Genomic DNA, 22453 nt, shown 5'->3' on the forward strand with positions numbered 1-22453 from the left:
GAGCCTACAGCTTTGTCACCTTTTGCCAAACATGTTCCAAGTGGTAAATTACTGTTGAAATGTAGTTATCTCCGTCAAGTCAAAAAGAAAGTAAAAAAAAAGGGGAGAAAAAAAAGTCGATAGTTGTTAGTTGTAGTGGGAAGCTGCACAGCGTATCATTACAAGTAAGAGGCCAAGCAGCTAATTCAAGGGCTCCTTCATGAAGACGGGCTCCTCCTGATTACGCCTCCACTCCTCACTGATCTTTTTGAAAAACACACATTGATGAGGTCTTGCTGCAAGCCTTTCATCTATCTCAGCACTCAGCACAATACTTTTTTAAGGAGGGGGTCGTGTTTGACTGTCAGGTTCTATGTATTACACATCATATATAGATTTTTTCTCTTACACATTTCATCTTACATATTGTTATTATTACATGTTATTGCACAAAAATGACCTCCCCTCCCTTCATGTGCATATGCTTCCATTTCAGTGTCAGTCGGTTATGAGTATGAGTCATGTCCTGGCATCATCCACTGGGAAAGGAGAACAGCTCTGATGCAAGGATTTGAACTGGTCCCCTCCAACCTCGGAGGATGGTCTCTGGACATACATCACGCCCTGAACATACGCAGTGGTGAGCACACACACACAGACACTAACACACAAACACATCGGTCTCACATGAAAAGTGCTTGTTTACATTTTTGGCTTCCAGCTAGTTTGTTTTTGGCACTTGGAGGCTGGCCGCATTTTCAAAGCCACAAATTGAATTGCACTAACTTGAACTGAATTCAGCTAAATTTTGTCTTTTGAAGCTTTGCTTCCTTTGACTTTGAAACAAATGAGTGTCACAGTGCTGCCACATCACATTTCTTTTAATTCATTTGATCATTCCAAAGGAGTTTATTAATAGGTATTAAATAAAAAAAATGTCAAGAATAACAGATGTCTATAAAGTAAGGATGGGAAAAATCCAGGATAGCTGGTGACTCAGTTACAACAAACCAATTGAGGGGAAAATAGCTTGAGTTTTTTTAAGTCTAAGATTTAACATGGTCTGTATAGGTTTGAATGTTTCAAACTTGGCTCTCTGACTTAATTCCAGAGTGAAAATCCAAACCTGGTATAAGAAATCACTTGTATCTTTAAAATTTGACACAGGAGGAATTACATTCCCCCTTGAGAAAACACATACTGAGAGAATTCTCTCCCCAGGTATCCTTCACAAAGGAAATGGAGAGAACGTCTTCCTCTCCCAGCAGCCCCCTGTCATCAGCACTGTTATGGGAAACGGTTTTTATCGTAGCGTCCCCTGCGGACCGAGCTGCAACGGCGCAGCTCGGGACATGATGCTGTTTGCGCCTGTGGCTCTGGCCAGCGGTCCTGATGGCTCTCTCTACATTGGGGATTTCAACTTCATCCGCAGAGTCCATCCTGATGGATACACCAGGACCATACTGGAACTCAAGTAAGAGTCTTGAACTTGGTGGTTATGTGTGACAAGAATACACTGTTGTAGAGATCTCCCACCTTGAGAAACAGTGGAATTTTATACATTCATAGCTAAACTAGCTCATCAAAGTGCCTATGGGTTAGCATTGCATTAGCTGTGCTTGGCATCTGCAGTTGTGATCTGTTTGATCTTGGAAGAATGCTCTAAAGTTTGTCTTTATACAAAGGCAGATTGTGTGATGTTCAGACATCACCAGCTCTAATCTACCTCTTCAGGATGTGAGAGAAGCTTTGCTGTGAAACAAAGCTTTTTTTTCTTTTCTGTGGATTATGAAGATGATATCTCCTACTGTGCTGCAGGCGCTACATTCTCTATTTCTGTATTTTCTCAAGCGTAGATTCTCAATGGGATTGCACAGTCATTTGTCCTGTAGAGTGTTCTCCTTGTGTAACTTTACACTCTTCAGCTGTCATTAATGTATCGCTGACAAATATTTTTGGTTCAGTCAGGGCATTTCTATTTGATACTTTTCTATCCTCTGGGAGGAAATGCCAGAAAGCTTCCTGTTTAGGTTAATATTTAATGTAAAACAATACAGCCATCTAAATCAAACCTAATCCTACTTTATGAGGAGACAATGAATTTATTGTAGCCTAAGAAATTTTAAAGCTACTTTTGTTAGCATGATGAGTAATTGTTGTTACCCTCTCTTTTCTTCTTTGCAAACACCCCTTAATGGCTTATTGTCAGGAACCGGGACACAAGACACAGGTGAGAACTACTCATTACCACCTCCTTTGTACACTTGAACAATCACACACAAACACACACAAAAACAAAGGACTTGTCAAAAAAAAAAAAAAAAAAAAAAGGATATGTTGTAAAAAAGCTTGTGTTGCTTTAAGTTGGTTTGTTTGCTGCAAATCGCATTGACCTGGCTTCCCAACGAATACACACACACACACATCACAACCTGAATCGACACACATACCACACAATCAGATCGCGGTCAGAGCCATCAGATCCGTATTTAAAATTCCACCAGGGGATATTAAATTTGTAAATTGGAAATAAGCCAGAATGTCAAGGATTTTGATTTATTTTTTTTGAGGATTACTGAAAATGTGTTTGGAGGATGCATCGGTTTGCTCGCTTCCTGAGCCGAGCTAAAAGCACGAGGCCAGGAGCGGCTTCACCATCATCCCTGGCCCCGAGCCTTGTTTGGTATGAGCTCTGTACACCATGTTTGACAGAAGATTAGACAGATGTTGTAGAGTTTGTGTGTCTGTCTACGTGTGTACCACTATCATCGACTGAGCATATTGTGTGTGTGCTTGCCGGTGTTTATGTAAGAGAGGGTTTATCCAATTCCCAAACACAGAGTACTTTTCAAGGTATCAAATCTCACTCTAAAGTTTCAGACTAAATGAAGATGAAAACAGTGATTTTACACTGTATGGTTATATATGTACAAATGTCTTCATGTACTGTAAATATGTGGACACATGTAGTTAATTTCCTAGTGAAAAACCTAATTTCTAACTCAGCAGGATACTTATGCAGCTTTCAGGAGATAAGTGGAAAGATTATTGAGTTATTCAAATATTTTTAACAAGTAAAAATGACTCTTCATTTCAAAGGAATACATTTTGATTCAGCTATAACTTCTGGAAATGGCAAGCAAGCTGGGAAGTTTAAACAGTTGAGCTGTTAAATTAGCTGATAGTGGATAAATGGTTCAAACAGATAGCTCGGAGTATGGCACCAAGTAGTCAATCAATTACATGAAACAAACAGTCCAATTTGATAAATGAATGACTATCTACTGTACTTCAGCCATTTAGCTGTGAGTGGTTGAATAAAAGGTTCACTTAGATACATATTAATAATGAATAGATATCTGAAGTTGTAATAAATGGGCAGTTTTGCAAAATACATAACAAGCTTCAAAGTTTAATGTCTCCCACTTTACACAATCCATTTCCACAAAAGTTGGGACATTCTCTAAAACATCCAAGTCAAAAATAGATTTTTGGGTTTCTTCCCTGCTGCTTGATTGTTTCTGAAAAGTAAAAAGAAGATTTAAAATTTGATGCCACAACACACTCAAAAAAGTTAGACATCATATTACAAACAATTATAAATAGCTGCACTTTTTGTAAGAGGAAACAGAGTCCTTACAAGTTTCCAGCTGCTCAACAGTCTGTGTTTTTTGTGACATGATCCTCTTCTTCATGATGAAGATACATTTTCAATGAGACAGATCTGGACTACAGGCAGGTCAGTCAAACACATGCTGCTGTAGTCATGCAGAATAAGGTCTGGCATTGTCCTTCCTAAATAACAACTTACCTTCCAGGTATTGTGGGAACTGATAAGATTTTATTGATATTAATGCCATTATCAATTCTGGCTATCGATCCGGTTCTTTATCGATTCCCTTCTCAATTCTTGACCCATTTTTTAAAAGAAGAAACAAGTATCTACAACAAAGATTTACGGTGTCAAAAAATTTTCTGACAATTTAAAATCTGAAACGAGTTTAAAATCTTTGTCAACGCCACATAAACAATGTAAAGAAAATGACTCAGATAAATAATTCCTTTTAACTGATCCGGATGCCAAAACTACAGATCTGGCCTGAAAAGGGTAAATAATGCATCACTTAATATTAGAACTCTGTAGATGTTTACTTGAAGTCAACCAAGAATGCAATAAAATAAACACTGACCACAGTATTTCCAGGATTTTCAGCCATATGATAATTTCTACCGATTTTGGCTGCAGGGGGTCATTTTGACCGTGCTTTTCTAGTTTTAGATTCCCCGTCATTCTGGATCAGATCATGTGGAAGTATTCTGTAAAAGCTGGTATGGATATGCTTGATTTTACATCATACGGGACCTTGTAGGAATACATCCACATGACTGAGAAGTTCAGTAAAACACATACAACTCAAAGGATGCAGAGGAACGTCTAGCAGAGTTTATGAAGGGATTCCTGCCTTCTCTCCGCACCTGTCAACCACATGCCATTGTGCACAAAGCAGCACATGCATGTAGAAAAGAGCCAATATTTATACTATCATCCAAACTACAATATTTACTATGAGGCTAAAAAAACTATTTAGAAGTTCCAGCCAGAGCAGATCAGACCTGCTGCACAGCTTTGCACATGCTGCCAGTGTCAGAGGTTTTTTTTGTTCCCCCTGCTTTGTGCTGCAGCCACTTCTAGACGTCATAAAATAAAACAGAATTGAAATGTAGCCAGGGTCTGGATTGCCTCTTACGACAACAAACAGTTGTCTGTTTATTTGTAGTCAGTGAGCTGGCCAGCACCTGTCGGCACCCATAGAGAAGATTGATAAGCCCATTTGCGCGATTCCGGTGCTTTGGAAAATTCCTGAGTGGAACCAGGTTTGATTCCCATGCCTCCTCCCAGGAAAGGATGTCTTCTTGATGATAGTGAATTTTTAAAAAAATGCCAATACACACCTCTGCATCAGCAGTACCTAGCACTTCTGCACAGAATTTCTAGATGCAGCAGTACACTGGTTGAGTAAAAATGACTTTCCAAGGTATTCTCAAGTCTTTGTGGCCATATTGATTACAGTGACATGACAGGTTCTAATGCAGTGTCACCTGGGGGTCGTTCAAAAAAATTTCAGTTATTGACCTTTACAGACAAAAAATATCCACAGTCTTTGAACCTTTTTAACTGTATTCTGCTCTGTAGACACTGAAAGATAAAAGTTTTTTGCAATCTTTAATTTATTGCTGACTTTCTGACTGAGTTTGGTGCAAAGTGGTCAGCAGGGACCCATCCTTCCTTGGAAACATTAAACCTTTGATGGGAATGTTACTTTTACACCTCATCCTGACACCCTCACCTGTCACCAGTTAGTGATTGTGAATCTTTCAGAATCATCTGTTGCCTCACCTCCAACTTTTATTTCTCTATTTTTTTAAAGCAATTGGACAATAGAGACCATTTGGTAAAAAGAAAAGAAAAATCATTTTTTTCCTGAAAACATGGTTAGTAGGTTGTGCTGAAAATGGAAATTTGAATAGATCAGTGAACCTAACTGTATCATGCAGTATAATATTATTCACATGATTAAAAGTTAAATTCATTCCTCTCTGAGATTAATTTAACCATCACAGTTATAAGACGATGTGGGTTGTCAGTTGGGGATCACTTAAGTTAATCTGGCAATCACATTGGGGTAAATGAGAAGAGAAGGTCTAAAATCACCAGCCTGCGCCTTTTGAACTTGATTCCTCTTCAGGTACTTTGGGTAGTCTTTCTTTCTTTCTTTCTTCCCCGGGAGGTTTTTCCTTTAGTTCCTGCTTCCTTGTTCTTTTTTTTTCCTTTTTCCACAGCAGCTTTTTACTGTTCGCAGTGTGTTACTGTCTCTCTTTTATTCTATACTATTGTTCTCCTAAGTCAAATACATTAATAATTCATCCATATTCAGCTTTCAAAGCTTTTCAATGTGCATTCTTCTCAGCAAAGTGCCTATCAGCTGAAAGGGCTTCAAAACAAGGTGCTCTCTGAGGGGAGACAATATGGGAAGTGCTCAACAGGAAACTGCTGTCTATTCTTTCCTTTCATGAATTTGAGCAAAGAGAGAAGCAAATAGTGAAGCAAGTTCTCAACTATATTTTCTAAAAACATGAAGGGGTGAATCAGAAAGACAGTCAGGGACAGCGAGATCACTCCGTCCATCATCTCAGATCATTGTTTGCTTTTTATGAGTGGAAGTGTGAGTAAATAATATTTGTGATGCGGCTATTTGTTGCTCTTGTTCCTTCCACTGGATGAACATATTCAGAGATTTGTGCATTTAATTGAAAAAAAGAAGGGATTTTCATACAGTTATATGCACTGTGCGATGCTTATGGTAGCTTCAAGAGGCCCGACAAATATCATAAGCTGCACTGAGCAGCGGCACACTCTACAACTCGGAGAACAACTCTCAGAGGATCAAGTTTAAATTATGTATGTGCAGTTCAGTGCAGAGCTCTGTAAACAGTTATGCACTTAATGGACTAGATGACTGACAGCACCCTTCCTATATTGTTCTTTTTTTTTTTCCTTTCATTTATTTACTTTTTTTTGTTTTTGGAAAAGCATGTCACTCTAATATCTAAGAGAAGTATTCTCTTTTAACAGTAAGAGCTAATGGGGGTCATGATTGTCTGACAGAGTTTACTTGTCCAAAATAACAAAAAAATTAAGAAAACCTTTTAACACAAAGTCCGTGTTGTGGGAGTGTAGAAGTATTTTAATTAAAATGTAGAAATATTCTGTCTTGGTGGCTTAAATTTCTTTTGAAAGATTTTTTCATTAAATAGCCACAGAAAAAAATGTGGGGGAAAAAGAGCAGCTAAACAGGATGTCTTCCAGTTTAATTGGCAGGAAGCCTTTGACCAGACCCGGTTGACACTGAATTTCACACTTCAAAGTAATTGCCTGGAACTGAGTTAGTGACAGTGTTCAAAGTGCAAAATTTCTATTCCCCTTTCACATTTTCACCGTCATTGTGTTCAGGTCTTAATGATACAACACAACAGCCTGATGGTATAAAAGGTTTTTTATGTAATTAATGAACTTCAGTCTTTGTACAGAAGGAAGTCAAGTCTGTCTGCAGCTGCTTGTCGACAGTGCTGGCAATCGTTCTATACAAGTAGTGTAAAGCTTACAGTCAATATAGGAGTAAATTAAGTCAATGCTCACGGGGTGCTAACAACAGCATGACGCTTACACTGAGGAGAAAAAGCCATTTTAATATAAGTGATATGAAAAGTGCATGATTTCATGCTATGGACAACATGCTGTGTATCCAAGAACACTGCTCAATAAGCTTTTGTTCACCTTTTATGAGCTAAGAATAACAACTATAACAACAGCTAATTTTGTGCCCACATGACTCATTCAGCTCAGGCCAGAAATCCCAATATGAATTGTCTGGGTTTCATTTTGGCCTTGGACCTTTGTTCCATGTTATTTATGCTCCCTGTTATTGCTCCACTAATTTTCCTGCCACAGTTTTAGCTCATAATTTCTTGGAGCATGTTCTGAAGAAAGATGAAGGATATGACAATTAAAGCATATAAAAAAAGACATCCATCCCATTTAAAATAAAAGCAGAAACATGCAGGAGATACAACCAATGATCACAGCACATTTTTTGAAATACACCAGAGTTCTTAGAGGTGTCACATCTAAATACCATTGTGTAAGGATGCAGCTTATGGTAAGAATTATACATGCATGGATTATCCTGCTCTCTACCTATCTTGTCTGCATGTATTCATTTAAACATACGGTTTCTTATCTCTGCCTGACATGTGGGAACATTTCTGCTGACAAATGAATGACTAACCGTATAAAATCTTAGCTAACATAAAAACGTCCCCCTGGCCTCCTTGTAAGCGGTTGTCGGCCATGCAGCAAACCAAAGGCACACAGTCGTATCTGCATGCTCTTGAAAAGAAAGATGCTTTGAAAAGAGCTCAATTCATGCTTATTCTGCAAAGATCTTCTTAAATATCTTGTGCCTAAGGTATTTGGGCAAAATATCTTGGGCAACAAAGTGGTGTTGATACATATGGATTTAAAAGTATGTTTCTTGCAGACTGTTATCTTCAATTATCATAGCAATCTTAGCTCTCAGCAAGCTGTTTGGTACAAGTATTACACTTAACACAAAGAAATAAAAAAGAGTAGCTGTAGAAGACAAGTTTGACATTCCAGTGTTTATAGTGCCAAAGTGATAAAGTGCCACAGCCATTCTTCAAAATCCCAAAATGAACTCTAAACAGACCAAAATGATGGGACAAGAATTAGGAAACAATAGCAACTAGTCAAGAGTGTCCAAAGTCGGTCCTCGAGGGTTACAATCCTGCAGGTTTTCCACGTGTCCCTTCTCCAACTCATCTGACTCAAGTCAAATGGATAAGTTAGCCTATGAATTCTCATTAATTTGAGTCAGGTGCATTGGAAGATAGAGGCATTGAAAACCTGCAGGATTGTGGCCCTCGAGGACCGGAGCTGGAGGTTAATCTGACTCATCCAGCTTGTGTTTAGTAAACTCCATGTCATAGCGCTTTATAGAAATGTCCTATATAGATGAGTTTAGAGGACAAAAGCCAAGCTTTCAAAGAGAGGACAGAATCCCCACTGTGAGACACAAAGGTGTTCTTCTGGACTGCTCTGCTGACACTGACACGAGCTATCTCGAATCAGTACTGAGCAAAACACAATCAGAAGATGATCAAGGCTTTAAGGAGAGAAACATACTGCCCAGTGTCAGAGAGCTCTGCAGGTCATGGCCCCTCCAGCTGGATACGGATCCAAAGCATACATCTAAAAATCACCCAAGGATGGATGATAAGAAAACATTTAACCATTATGAGGTAGCCTGCTGTGAGCCCTGATGTCAGCTTAAATTACCAGTCAAGGGAGAAAAAAAACTATTTAAAGCAGAGAGATGGGAAGCAGTTGACTCCAAAAGAAGGGGCCAAAACAAATAGAAGTCTTATTTAGAGCTTCAAAATACACTTGGTTAAGTGGTTACTAGGAGTTTAAGTATGACCACAATAGAATATTATATCAGCTCAATAGATAACAAGTCAATGTTTAATGACATCACAAATATTGACAGTCACATTCTGCATATTGACCTTTAAATTTTGCACCAAATGTAAATATATGTATAAAGAAAAACCTCTATTTATATATATTAAGTTTGTCTTGCAAGTCTCGCTGTATTGGTGTTTTGTAGATTTTTTTTTATTTGGATCTATGTTACTGGCTCATTTAGCTTTTTAATCGATGTTTCTGTTGCAGTTGATGCATCATCATCACCTCATTTACCCATCACTTCACACGCATTCTGCAGCAGCTCCCTGTCACATATCACATTCACTTCAAAATACTGCTACTTATATGTAATTTATGTGTTTATATGTTTCTATGTGTTTCTGCATTCTCTGTATTTTAGTTTTTCTCTTTACTGGAACCTCTTGACAAGGTCATGGTTGCAAATGAAAAGTGATTTTCAAAGATTTCATCTGGTAAAATAAATGTCAATGAAAGAAAATAATAATAAAATCACCAACAAGGCTTTTGATAGCATTGCCCTTCCTTACCTTACCTGTTCATACCCTCAGATCTCTTCTGCCATCCATCCCACTGTCCCTTCTGTTTGCCTCACCATCAGGGGCAGATCATTCTGCTTTCCAGTTATTTTATTTACTTTCCCGTGACCTCCACTACACTGATTCATTTCCACTTTTTAGATTAACTCAAGACTTATTTGTTTAAACTGTATTACTCCCTGTCATCAATTTCACTTCATGTTGTTAGTCTTCAGTGTCCAGGTTTAATATATTTTAATTTATTTTATCTTCTTACTGTATGGTGACCTCTTTATTATTATTATTATTATTATTATTATAAACCTATTGAATGCATACTGTTTTCTGGTAAGGTAGGAAATATGTGTGTTGTTACATACTATTTCTAGGCATTGCATAAAATTCCTAGGCATCATAAAGAATGACAAGTATGATTAAGGCAGAGTGTGACATGTGCACACTGGACAGGTCTATAATAACAAGATGTCTGGAAAAAACAAATAACCTCTGAAATTTTAAGAAGGATTACTTAATAAAAGCACTGGATATTCTCACTGGGAGAACCAGAGCATCTGAACTGATATGGTGACTTACTTGTTGCATAACACGAGAGAGTCTCATGTGCACATGTGCTTTAACAAAGGACAGAAAGACCCTGGCATCATTGGCGAGAGTATCCTATACTCTGACTGACTTTCCTTTCGGCATTGTGTAGAATGGCGATGTATTTCTTTTTGAATGTCCTGTTTCAGCAATCGATGGAATGCCAGACTTCACACACTGATGGTAACATATGTTGATCAATCAATGTATTCTTATACCATCAGTGGTCACCTTTAAAAAAGAATGGGGCAAAGTGTCAGGTTATGGGTTCCAGTATTTTTAGTCCATGCAATGATCATTTCTTTGTGTGGTTATGGTGCTAAAACCTTCTATAAATTGTCTCTTTTTCTAAATGAATCCTTCTCAGGTTTCTTCTTACAATTATTTCTTTGTCTTATGGAAGTTTTATACTTGTTTTGGGAGACTTGAGCTATTTTTTTGTAGTTTCTTTTGTTGTTGTTGATGTATAGTGTACTATTTTTTTGCTTAAACTCCAGTTGTTGCATTACTGTTGATTATAAGTTCTTAAACATGTTGGTACTTTTATAAATATATTTAAAAAGGTTGCCAAATAGACACAATCCCAAAAGGAGCTGCTGTTCAGCTGCAGTGGATATGGCTGTGTGTGTGTGTTATGTAAATGAGAAGACATTAATCTTGTTGTTTCAGTACAGGTAGAGTCTCACTAATGTTTTTCTTTGGGATGACCTGATTGCCTCTAAATACTTTCTTTTCAACTAATGCTCTTGTTAGTCATGAAGAGGATTATGTTTTACAAAACTAGGCTAGTCTCTGTCAGAATAACTGCAAACTTTGGTTTGATACTACTCTAAATAGGAAAGCAAAAATAAATCAGCATGTCTGGGGGAAAAACCTTTACAATTTTACAATCTTTCCTGCATCATCTTATTTTCTAGTAACTTTGTCCTCCTTCTCTTACCAGCACCAGCCCTGCTCATAAGTACTACCTGGCCATGGACCCTGTGGGCGAGGTCCTCTACGTATCTGACACCAGCGGTCGCAGAGTTTACAGAGTCAGGAACCTCGGGCAGCCGAAAGATCCATCACGCAACCTTGAGGTGGTAGCTGGAACAGGAGAGCAGTGTCTACCTTTTGACCAGAGCCACTGCGGAGAGGGCCGGAAGGCCACTGAAGCTGCACTCAATAACCCTCGAGGTAGGATGATCGACTCAGTACAGCTGGTGAACTCACCCTCTCAGTTAGGTCACAGTTTTTACACACTCTTGCCACAAGAATGACTTCCATTTATCATCCATTCAGGCTACAGATACAGATTTGTGATCAACAGTAATGGATCAGTATTTAGCAATAATACAGCAGGAACACCTAGCTAGAGGGTGAAGCACTGGCTAATACAGCGATGGCCACTACTTCAGTATTAAAGGTCCCATATTATACACTTTATTCCCAATCTGAGACCATTCATTAATATCTAAATGAAATATTTCCGCCATGGTATGGACAAATCGACCCCCAGTTTGAGTGCAGCGGCTTCTCTTCACCTCCCTCTTTTTAGCAGCTTCAGAAATGTGCCGTTTATGGTGGGCGGAACCCTGGTGGAGCAGCTCAGCTGTTGGCTCCGCCCATCGCATCGCCCGTCATGAGGTGATTGACAGGTTAATATATTTTCAAGCTATCAGACTAATAAGGCCGAAACGATAAAATAACTGCCAGCTCTTACCTCTCCAGCTGTGTCACGGACAGTTGGTATTGAACCTGGCTTCAGCTTCAAACGGTTGGCGAAGCCTGCTTTCCATGCCCCCATGTTGTGGAAACAGTCCTCTTTGAAATGCTGGCCACAGACATGCAAAACCTTTGGAAGTTTTCCGGGTACATTTCCTCCAAAAATAAAATTAATCCACTCAGTCCTCGTGGGTTCAGTGGATGGAAGTAAAAAAACGTTTTCGTGTTCATTTATGCAGCCACAAACAGAACAGTGCTTCTGTCGCTTAGCCATGTCCGCTAACGAGGGTTGCCGAAGAGGGAAAAACACTGGGCGCTAGGTGATTTTTAGAGGGCGGGCTTTGAGAGCCGGTAGACGGGTCCATCGCTCTGTGGGGAGTGGTTATTGTCCCTTATGACGTCATAACGTACACGCTTTCAAACAAGCTCATTTCAGCGCTTACTTCCCTAGAGGTGGAGCAGGGGGGAGAGAGAGCGCCTGAAAGAGTTTCACACTTACGGGTCTCCTACACATGCGGGGGGACCAGTATGACTGTTCCAAAAACCATTAAAAAGTGAATTTTGCATAATATGGGACCTTTAATCTAACTGGTCACATGTATTTCCCCCAAAAAAGCCTTTTCGTTCTCAGCTAAGTGCAACATGTTAAGAAGCTGCTATCATGATTTCCTATAAATAGCTCATAAAATCTTAAATTATCTGTGACACTGAGCTCTAAAGCTTTTCTCCTCCAGTAGTTAATAAGCGTGATCATACTGGAGGCTGACAGATCTATAACTGTATCACAAAGAGCAGCCTAACATATTTTATCATTTTCTATTTCCTCATCAATATAAGTTATATATGATAAAATATCAGTGTCATGAATCTCCCCAACATCGTGTCCTTCTGTGCTTTATAATTATGAGATGTAAAAATGCAGTAAAAGGTGGCGGGGGCATAGTATAAAAAATGTATTTTAGTCAAAACTATGACATTTTGTATTCCTAAGCCCAACTAGGAGGTAACAAACTATTTAAGTCAACTTGGCATTGTAAAACAATACAGGCCTCATTCACCAACATCTTCTTAAATTTATTCAGAAGTTTTTACGAAAACCCTCAATCCGACTCACAAACTGAAAAGTTGTTTGTATCTTCCCCCTCAGATTTGTAATTACTAATCCATCCGAAAAGTTAAGGAGAATAATAAAGTCAAAAACTATCTGTAGTATTTAGCTATTCATTTTAAAATAAAAAAAAATTGATTGATTTGTAAATTATCAAACATTATATGAAAAATCTGACAAAAACATGACTGTAATGCTATTATTAAATTTCAAATAACAGAAGACAAGGTGTCAGAAATGAAACTATTCCTAAAAGTACTCCTGAATGTTCGTAGGAAGATTTTCATCAATGTCACATTTTTTGTAAAGTTTGTAAGCAGGACTTAATAAGTCTGTAAGAAGAAGTTTGTAAGAATGTTTGGTGAATGAGGTCTTGTGTATTTTTGTCATGGTCGTTTTTTAAATTGTTACTAAGTAAATTAGCTGAGTTAGGGTTTCAGTAGCTGTTCAGTTAAGAGTTATTGGTTATATCTGGATGTTGAACTCAAGTGCCATGGTTGTAAGTGCTGTGTGTAATCACACCCTCCAAATCTGAAGAAACACTTTAGTGTAATATTAGTTCTCTATAGAGACAGCCTTCATATTTATATTCCCCTCTGACTGCTTATAAGTGCAGTACTTTAGAGCAGTGGTTCCCAACCTTTTTTCTTTGAGGACTCTCTTTATGCAACTACCAAAAAGCCAAGAAGAAAAATCAAAGTCAGCAGATAGAAATGAGCTTCTCTACTACTGTACGAAAAGGTGTGGCTACCAAGTAGTTCTTTCACATCTGAATAGAAAAGAATAGAATGCCTTTGTTGTCATTATACATGTGAAATGTACAACAACATTACAACACAACACAACTCCCTGTGGTAAAGTATAAAAGGCAAGAATATGTATATTTAAAAGGATAGGGATATATGTTTTCAAATATTGTTGTATAGCAGATTTTGATGACCTCCATTTATTCACTATAGGACTTGGTTTCAAAAATGAGTGTTTTCAGGGTCCCAAAACAACAGTTTCCTGTGGACAAAATGTCCAAATGATAAAAAAAAAAAAAAAAAAAAAAAACTGAAGTGGCTACACCTGAACATGACTCTGTATAGACGTGGTCTTGATTACAACAATTACACAGGGTCTGGTGCCTGAAACAAAAACCTGTCTGGTTGCTTTGGTGGGAGGATTTGTTGCAGCTTTGCTTGTTCACACTAACAAAATTGCTGCCCATGTTTGTGGCTTTCCATGGCAAGCTGATGCTTCACAATGCAAAAAAAGTAAAAAATACAAGCTTTGTGAAGTAGCAACACCTCCAAGAACTATGAAGAACTATACCCATCCCTGTTATACGGCACTTGATTTAATCCTGTGCTCTGAAGAAAAGGTGCTCATGTACTCTCCTCACAGTTCAGAGACGTCAGCACGACATCATACCGCTGTATTGTCATGCCGACACGGGGAACAGCCCACCTTTTCTACGTCTGTTTGTGTTATACAGAATGCTCCAGCAGACTTTTGCAGCAACATTTATTATGGGATGTTATTTCCTACAAACAAATTCCCCACATTTTGAATTATCTACAAATGATTATTTTAAATACTACACACAGTTAACCAATGCTCTGTAAGACAAAAGATAATTAATGTGTAGCTGTTGTTAATGAACAGATTATTACTGTACATTTATAAATGTTTAAGTAAGTGTAACATCTGCACCAGTATTACAGCTATGTGTGACTGTGAAGTCTTGTTTTGATTTTATTTTAATCAGTCATTCTTGTAAAGGTTTGTCTCTTGCACTTTGAGGACTGAAATATTGAGTTTTCCTGGGGCATTAAAATAATGCTTAATTGGTTCAAGGATCCAACTGTGTACTGCCACAAAAACACCCCATCATGTTCCCAGCTAGCTCTGGTAGATTGATGGATGCATGCTGCTCGTGCCCTTTTCTCTACCCTGCCATCAGCACTTTTCAAACATAAATTGATTTGACCGGACGACACGGTTTTTCCACTATTCAGTCATCTAATTTTGGTGATTATTACTGACTGTCACAGTTACCTTTACAGGTAATTACTTAATTTTCCCTCTGTGATTAAAAATAAAGAAAAAAAATGTTGCTTTTGCAAAAAGAAAAAAAAAAAAAAAAAAGAGGGATTGTCTGCCAAAGGACTGTGGGACCTTTTCTCCAGCAGATGCTCTGCCATGTCAGTGTAGGAGCAGCCCAGGTGTGACTAATACAAGTAATAATGATGGCAGCAGTCCACTGAGGTGTTCCAGATTTGGTTTCCAGGTATTATTCACGCTGACTCACCGTCAGTCCGCAGCACTTAAACAGAGTACGGCCATCATTATTGTTGGGTGCACCTGTGTTTTTCTTCCTGTAACAACTCAAAATGTCTCAGTGAAAAAATAAGGTCTATTAAGTTAGTTTTGGCTCCTTGAACTGGAACAAGCTTTTATGTGTTGCATTTAGTTACCCATAATTCACAAAATAAAAAAAAATATGATTATCTTGGAAAATTTCAAAAGAAATAATTTAGAGCTGGTGGTCCTCTGACCGCATCATTTGCCTTTTCACCATAAAGAGCAACGCACTGCCTTATCCATTTACCTCAAAACTGTACACACACACACTGGCACAGGTGTTTTTCATCTGTCTAATCAGACCTTAGCTCATGCTGCATTCATGTCATGTTTGATTTGAAAATGAAAGTTGTAATAACTTTGATTCTGAGTTGTGAGGTCGTTGCTTTGTGGATACGTCATGTCATCCTCTTATCAGAAGGTCGGTTGTTTTATCCCGAGCTCTTCCATGCCACATGATGAATTGTCCTTGGGTACAACCTGAAATTTCCTTTGATGTATTATAAAGTATTGTTAGATTAATCATAGTAGACTATGTTTCATTTGGATATGATAAAAAAAGTACTGAATGTGTTCGCCAACAAAGTAGTTTGGTTTGTTTTGTAATGAGTTTTTGAGACATCTACATCACAAACATAATCAAAACTTTCTAAGAGTCATGTCTTATACAATTTGTCACATGTTCTGCCCCCTGGTGGATTTATCAGTGTTTTGCAGTTAAAAACAAATAGTTTGCCAAAATGAAAAAAGAAGGCAAGCTCCAATTAAAAATAATAATAATCATTTTTTTTCTCTTTTTTTATGTTGGTCTTCACAGAGTTAAGCACTTTGTGTGGCCAGTATAGCAAGAAAAGTGCTAAATTATTGCTTTATTCTTTCTTCGGTAACAACTCCTGACACTTCTTCACCACAAACTAACCAACTGTTGTACATTTTATAATTCAAAGGGATTGTTTCTTTTTAATTTGTAGAAAATTTCTGCAAAAGAAGTCACAAAAACTGTCTGGAACAAGTGGAAAATCATTTTTATTATGCTCTTAGAACAAGGAACATTTGACACTTCGTATTACACTGACAATTATGGCTCAACTAAAAGGGTAAGCATGGCTTCCCCTGACTTACAGGGAAAATGGCACTTACAGGCACTAAACGTATGGCATAAAATGCCTGTCATATTAAGGTTTTCTAATGCAGATAAGTCTGCAGATTCAGCCCTGATTCCCTCCATTCTGAGCATTAGCCAAGCTGTTTGAATTAATGCACATTTCTCAGACATTAAGCCTGGAGTGTCAGTGTGACTCGGATAATCGTTCCACCCTTTCTTATGGGCTGACAGGAGTGGATTCCGGCTCTGTGTCCTCTCTGCTGTTGTATTATATCTCTGTGTCCTTTATTCTGCCCTGTCTGTTAGCTTCAGCATGTCATGTGGAACAAGTGAAGGCATCAGTGATAAGAGATCAAAATTACTCCATTTAGCTTCATAGCTGGCTGTGAAGATGCAAGAAGCACTTTAGTTTAAATATATATATATAAACATTTCAGCTTAAATTTAATTAGGAGATCATCTTGAATGATCATGGAAGCCCATGTTTGGAGGACAGTCCAAGAATAAGTCATGTACTCCTGAGCAGACTCTTTTTGTCTGTTTTCCCATTTTTTGTTTTATTTTTAGGCTCCATGGTTTAATTACAACAGGTTAAGTCTAGGAAAATATGATTGTTTGGGTTGAATTGTACTGTTCTACGTGATAGCCTTGTTAGGAGCCATATTTTTGCTCCCTTTTCTGGCCTACAACAGCAGTGCATCTGCATCGTATCCATATCAGCTGTAAGTCTTACCCAGATTTTGTAAAATGGCTTTAAATGGATACCCTGTACTTAAAGGGTACTATTTTGATGCAAAAGAATAATAAGGTGTTTTTAATAGGGGTGTAACAATACATCAGTATGCATCAAAACACCAGTTCCATAAAGAAATGAGCCAGTAGCATAAAATAAAAAATACTGATGAGAGATAGATACTGTAGACATTTGTAATACACACTTGCTTTAATTATATAAATTTATTGTCATTTTTTTTATTGTATGAACAATTTAATGCTACATATAACGAACAGTCAACATTGTTTTTAATAAAAAATGTCTGACTGAGCTCAAGAATAAAATTATATTTTGATGTTTTAGTTGCTTTTATGATTTAATAGAAATGAAAGTGATAACATTAGCATGTAGTATTATCTCATGGATTACTCGCTCCTGAATTAAACTCAATATAAACTGTATCATAGAGAAATTTGTGATATCTTCAAATATCAGATTGATATCCTCTGTTTCAATACAATATTGTACCATGATCAAAGTGATTTACACCTGTAGACGTTTGAAGTGAGAACTATGGATGCTGTGGATGTAATTACATTTTTAAAAAGCCTTAGTTTGGCTCTGTGTTGGTTCACTTCTATCACATTCTGAAAGTTAATTAGCCAGTTTTATGTTTCCACCAGGAGCAATCAGACTTGGTGAAACCATGATGGAAGTCTGTGGCTGTCATAAATTGCGAGGCTGCTAGAAGGAGGAAATATGCAGTTGACTGCCCTCACCAATCCCACACATTCACCTCCAGTCACACGGGAGATTTAACCCCTGCTCACCCACAATCTCAAATGACCTAAGTCACATACATGCAACGGTTGTCTGACATCAAAGCCGGACAGCTGGTTGTCACAGAGGACAGTGAAAACATGCTATATATTTGAATTTGACTGAAACTAAGTAGAAAGTAGCTCCAAATGTGAAGCAAATTGTTTGTTTTTTTTTTTTTTTTGTTTTTTTTTCTCCAGCCAGGTAATGAGGAGGGAAAATGAAACAGGAAGCAGATAAGAGAAAAAAGACTGGGGATGATTTTTGCTGTAGTTTGAGACATAACACATCAACTATTATCCTCACAATTACATGCCCCTTATACTTAGAACATGCTGTATCTCAGTCATCATACACTAATAGAATATTCTGTCCCCAAACTCCTCCTGTTCGCAGATTGAAAGGTGTTTCACACTTTTTGACTCATAACTGTTCACAGACTCTCTTCTGTGGCTATTGTACTCAGAGTAACCAGTGCTTAGAAAGCCTCTGGAGATTGCTGCCTGGAGCCCCCTGGTTCCCTGTCATCTGTCTGCCACAGCCCACACTCCTCCCCCCTTCTCCTCCCTGCACCCTCTTACCAATGGTAATGAGTGGTAGACTTCACAGAGAAATATCTGTCTGTTTCTTTTTTGAAGTTGTGCTTCTGTGATTCTCCACCATTGATCTTGTCTTGTGTCCTCTGGTGAGCTCCCTGCTTAAAATTAGAGCTTTCCTTTTATTCCTTCTCATGCTCCCTCTCATCCCCCTCCCCTCGTCTCTTCGCCCATCTGATCAGTGGATCACCCTTGTGGCCCAGTGTTGATATAGTCATGGTAAGCTACACATTTATACTTAAAATTGTTACAGCATGGCTAACCGTCGTTAAATAGCGATACATGATTTGATTTTTGCCAGCAATGCTGCAGCATTATTAAGCAGCCTGCTGGTACCCAAGTCTATAGTCTCCCTGTTGTGTAAGCTGCAGGGATTATCTTGTGTCCTTCAAACACTTACTTATGAATACAAGATCTGGGGCATTGTTTAGAGTTGGCTCCAGATGCAGTTCTGCACTCAATTAGCTCAGTAAATAAAAGGCCTTGCTCCATTTAGGATGGATCCCGTGTCTGACATGAAAGAGGTTTCAGCCCCACGGGACCCGCCAGCCTTGGCTCTCATCTATAGACTCCGTGTGTTCGCAGCATGACAGAATCCTATTTTATATATATTTTTAGAAAATGTACAAATTTGCTCAATAATAGTTGTGTGTCTGTTTGGACAGGAGAGTTCAGAGTGAGTCTGGTGATTGAGAGTTTAGTTGTTGGATGGTGCCATGTGCAGGTCTTATCAGTTATTTGTTGACTAGTCCCAGACAGCAAAGCTGACATCTACAGAGAGGTATGTGCATTTATGTGCGTGCACATGTTGGTGTAAGCATTGGCACTGTCAGTCTCTCCCTCTGACCCACAGGGGGCAGGCTAATGCCCTTATCAGTAGCTGACATACTGCCACCACATTTCTTCCTCTTACCCTGCCTGCCTGTCTTTCTCCCCTCTTCTTTTCTCATCTATCCTCTGCTTTCTTTCAGTCTCCTTGTCTCTCTCTTCCCCTGCACAGACAGACACAACACATCTGTCTCCTTCATGCTCAGTCCCACAGCTGCAAGGCACGCCTTCGGTGTGGAGATAGCAGGGCCAGGCTGCCAAATGAAGCTGTGAGGTTTAAAGTGGTTGCGGATATTAGCATGTTGAACCGCCAGGGTGTTTAAAAACTGAAAAAAGTCATAGCCAGGGGTGAATATGCCTTAAATTGCTGTTCAGCTACCACCCTCAGACCAGGAAAGCCAGGCTTCATGTTGAGCAGTGTCTGTCTTGGCTGGTGGTTGACATATAAGCAGCTTAGATGAATGAATATCTGCACACATTGGGTGCTGGTCTCATTTACAAAAAATGGCTTAAAACATGGCAGAGTGCACAAGAGCGTTTCCCAGTTTGTCTCATCTGCATGGATCAAGCTTCACTTGCTGTCACCAGTTCATACTCTCAACATTAGAAATCAAGTTTGTGCAGTAACAGTGTTTTGCTGATATGCAGCCACTCCCAGGTCCAAATATGGCTAACACCATGTTGCTAACATTTTCATTTACACATGCTGTGACTTTTTCATTCAGCGCTCAGTGGTCATTGAAAGCACACTGGTGAGGTTTTCAGCAGTATGCTGCTGTGACATGGCTTTGGTCATACGTACACTTGAGTACGTAACAACATGTGATGTTTACATATGACTCTGTTTTATGAATCTGTGGTGAGAAACAGCTTTTCAACACTCGCTAACTGAGTGTTTAGCTCACTAAAACTATAATCCTACGTACAGTTTCCTCCCTCCGGTTCTAAAAGGTTTTCTTTTCGACCTTCTGTGGGATTGTGCATAGTTGTGGTACACTTATGACAGGGGTGTTCAAAGTCAGTCCTCGAGGACCATTGTCCTACAGGTTTTGGATGTTGTTTTGTGTGGCAAACTCAAATTGGATTCATCGTTCAAGATGCTTGGGCAGAACTTGAGAAAAAGTTGTTGGGGTGAGCCATTTCATTTTAATCAGGTGTGTCGGTGCATCTAAAACCTGCAGGACTGTGGCCCTTGAGTCACGGAGCTGGACATCCCTGACTTATGACATGCTAGCTTTACCTGGCAGTGATAGCAGTGAACCTCATTTTCATTTATTTTCTTTCAGTTGTTACATACAGAATACATGGTCCATACATGTTTTTTTTTTTTGTTTGTTTTTTGGGGGGTTTTTTTTCCTAATGGTACACAGACAGCTTGGTAAATTGATGCCATCTTGTAACACATTACTAGGTGCTGGTTGAAACATGTCGAGATGATAGACACATATTTCAGGGGTATCAAACTAATTTTAGTTCAGGGGCCACATGCAACTTCTTCCCAAGTAGGCTGAACCATTATAATAACAGCATAATAACCTATAAATAAATACTTGTACTTCTTTCTTTTACTCTAAAGAAAGAGAAATACATTATCAAAATGTTTACATTTAACTAACTAAACCTTTTAGAAAACATTATGGATAACCTGAAACCTCTTGAGGAAAAAAAAGTCTAGTTTAAATAATACTCAGTTACACATTTACATAATTTATATATATGTATATTTTTTTATCATTTTTTTATTATATTTACATACAGAAATATAGTTAAATTTTTTATTTATAATTATATTTATATGTAAATTTATAAAAGTATTTTTTATTTCTTAAATTATAAAATCTTTATAAAATTTTAGTAATTTTAGCATTTTTAAATCAATTTTATAATTTTTAAAAAACTTCACTTATAATATTGTATTTTTTGTAAGTCTTTAATTTTTATCATTGATTTTATTTGATCAGTTCTTTTTACATATTTTGTTTAATGTACATTTTAAACACCTGCATATTTACTTATTTATATGGTCATTACAACTTTTAAAATGCAAGAGGGCTACAAAATCACAAAACATTTAATCATTGAAACATATTGCATTTAACATTAGGATTAGAGTAACTTCTCAAGAGCTAGAAGTCTTTTTAAATGTACATTTGTGTACATTTCCACATGTCTGTAGTAATCCTGGCTACCTGAACTGACTCGCTTCATAATAAGTCTACCTATTATGTAGGAAAGATATAAAAGATTAGTTATCCCCTACCTTGGAAATCCGTTATATTTAAACGTATGCATTTAAACATTGAAATGCAACTTCACATGGACAAATCAGGAACTTCACTTACTTTTATTTAAAAAATGCAGTTAATATCTTTATTGTCATGTTTACATTTACCAAATTCAGCCCAGCCATATTTTTGACAGCCCGAAAACCATTAGATTTCTTGCAATTGAATGACTGTTAGAAACTTTTGGAAATGATGTTTCTTCCGTACTGATGTTTACATAACAGGAAATTTTACAGGACTCTCATTTATTGTCAGATGCACAAACTATAACACACCAGTAACTCAGTAGTGTTTGTGTCCTTTAACTAGACACTTACAATCACTTTTCCCAAATCTGCTAATTCCCAACCTGGATTTGCTAGCTGCAGCAGTGAGGTCCTCAGATCTCCCAGGGCTGTCCTCTGTGTGCCAGCTGCTCTGTGGAACAACTGTGCCATTGTTATTCTACCTTGGGCTCCCACAGCATTTAGTACAGAGTGATTGTTGCATCTGACAAAATGGAGAAAGAGGGGGTGGGGGGGCAGATTAAATTGATAGAGAGAAGAGGGAGCTCAGAAATGAGAGGGAAAGTGAGTGCAACCAAGAATAGAAAAATAACATTGCAGTGCAACAGGAAAATTGAGAACGGGAAGAAAACAGAGTACAAGGCAATGGATGAAATGGAAGGAGAGAGGAGCGTTTTGCGTTAACGCAGCAGTGCCACACCTCATCTGCATATTAAACTGGCCCTGTGGCTGCCTTTCCTCTCAGAGGGTCAAC

The 22453-nt window shown here is 38.1% G+C and overlaps 1 protein-coding gene across 1 annotated transcript in view; it reads left to right on the top strand.

Annotated features, from left to right (window-relative positions):
- The window catches only part of tenm1 (teneurin transmembrane protein 1), a 218828-nt gene that overhangs the window by 145421 nt on the left and 50954 nt on the right, over positions 1-22453 (top strand). Inside the window, exons 19-22 of the mRNA XM_041990455.1 lie at positions 476-619; positions 1201-1453; positions 2189-2209; positions 11129-11361. Coding sequence (XP_041846389.1) covers positions 476-619; positions 1201-1453; positions 2189-2209; positions 11129-11361 — 651 coding nt within the window. The remainder of the gene's footprint in view (positions 1-475; positions 620-1200; positions 1454-2188; positions 2210-11128; positions 11362-22453) is intronic.

The sequence above is a fragment of the Melanotaenia boesemani genome, chromosome 7 (genome assembly GCF_017639745.1).
Source record: "Melanotaenia boesemani isolate fMelBoe1 chromosome 7, fMelBoe1.pri, whole genome shotgun sequence".
Lineage (NCBI taxonomy): Eukaryota > Metazoa > Chordata > Actinopteri > Atheriniformes > Melanotaeniidae > Melanotaenia > Melanotaenia boesemani.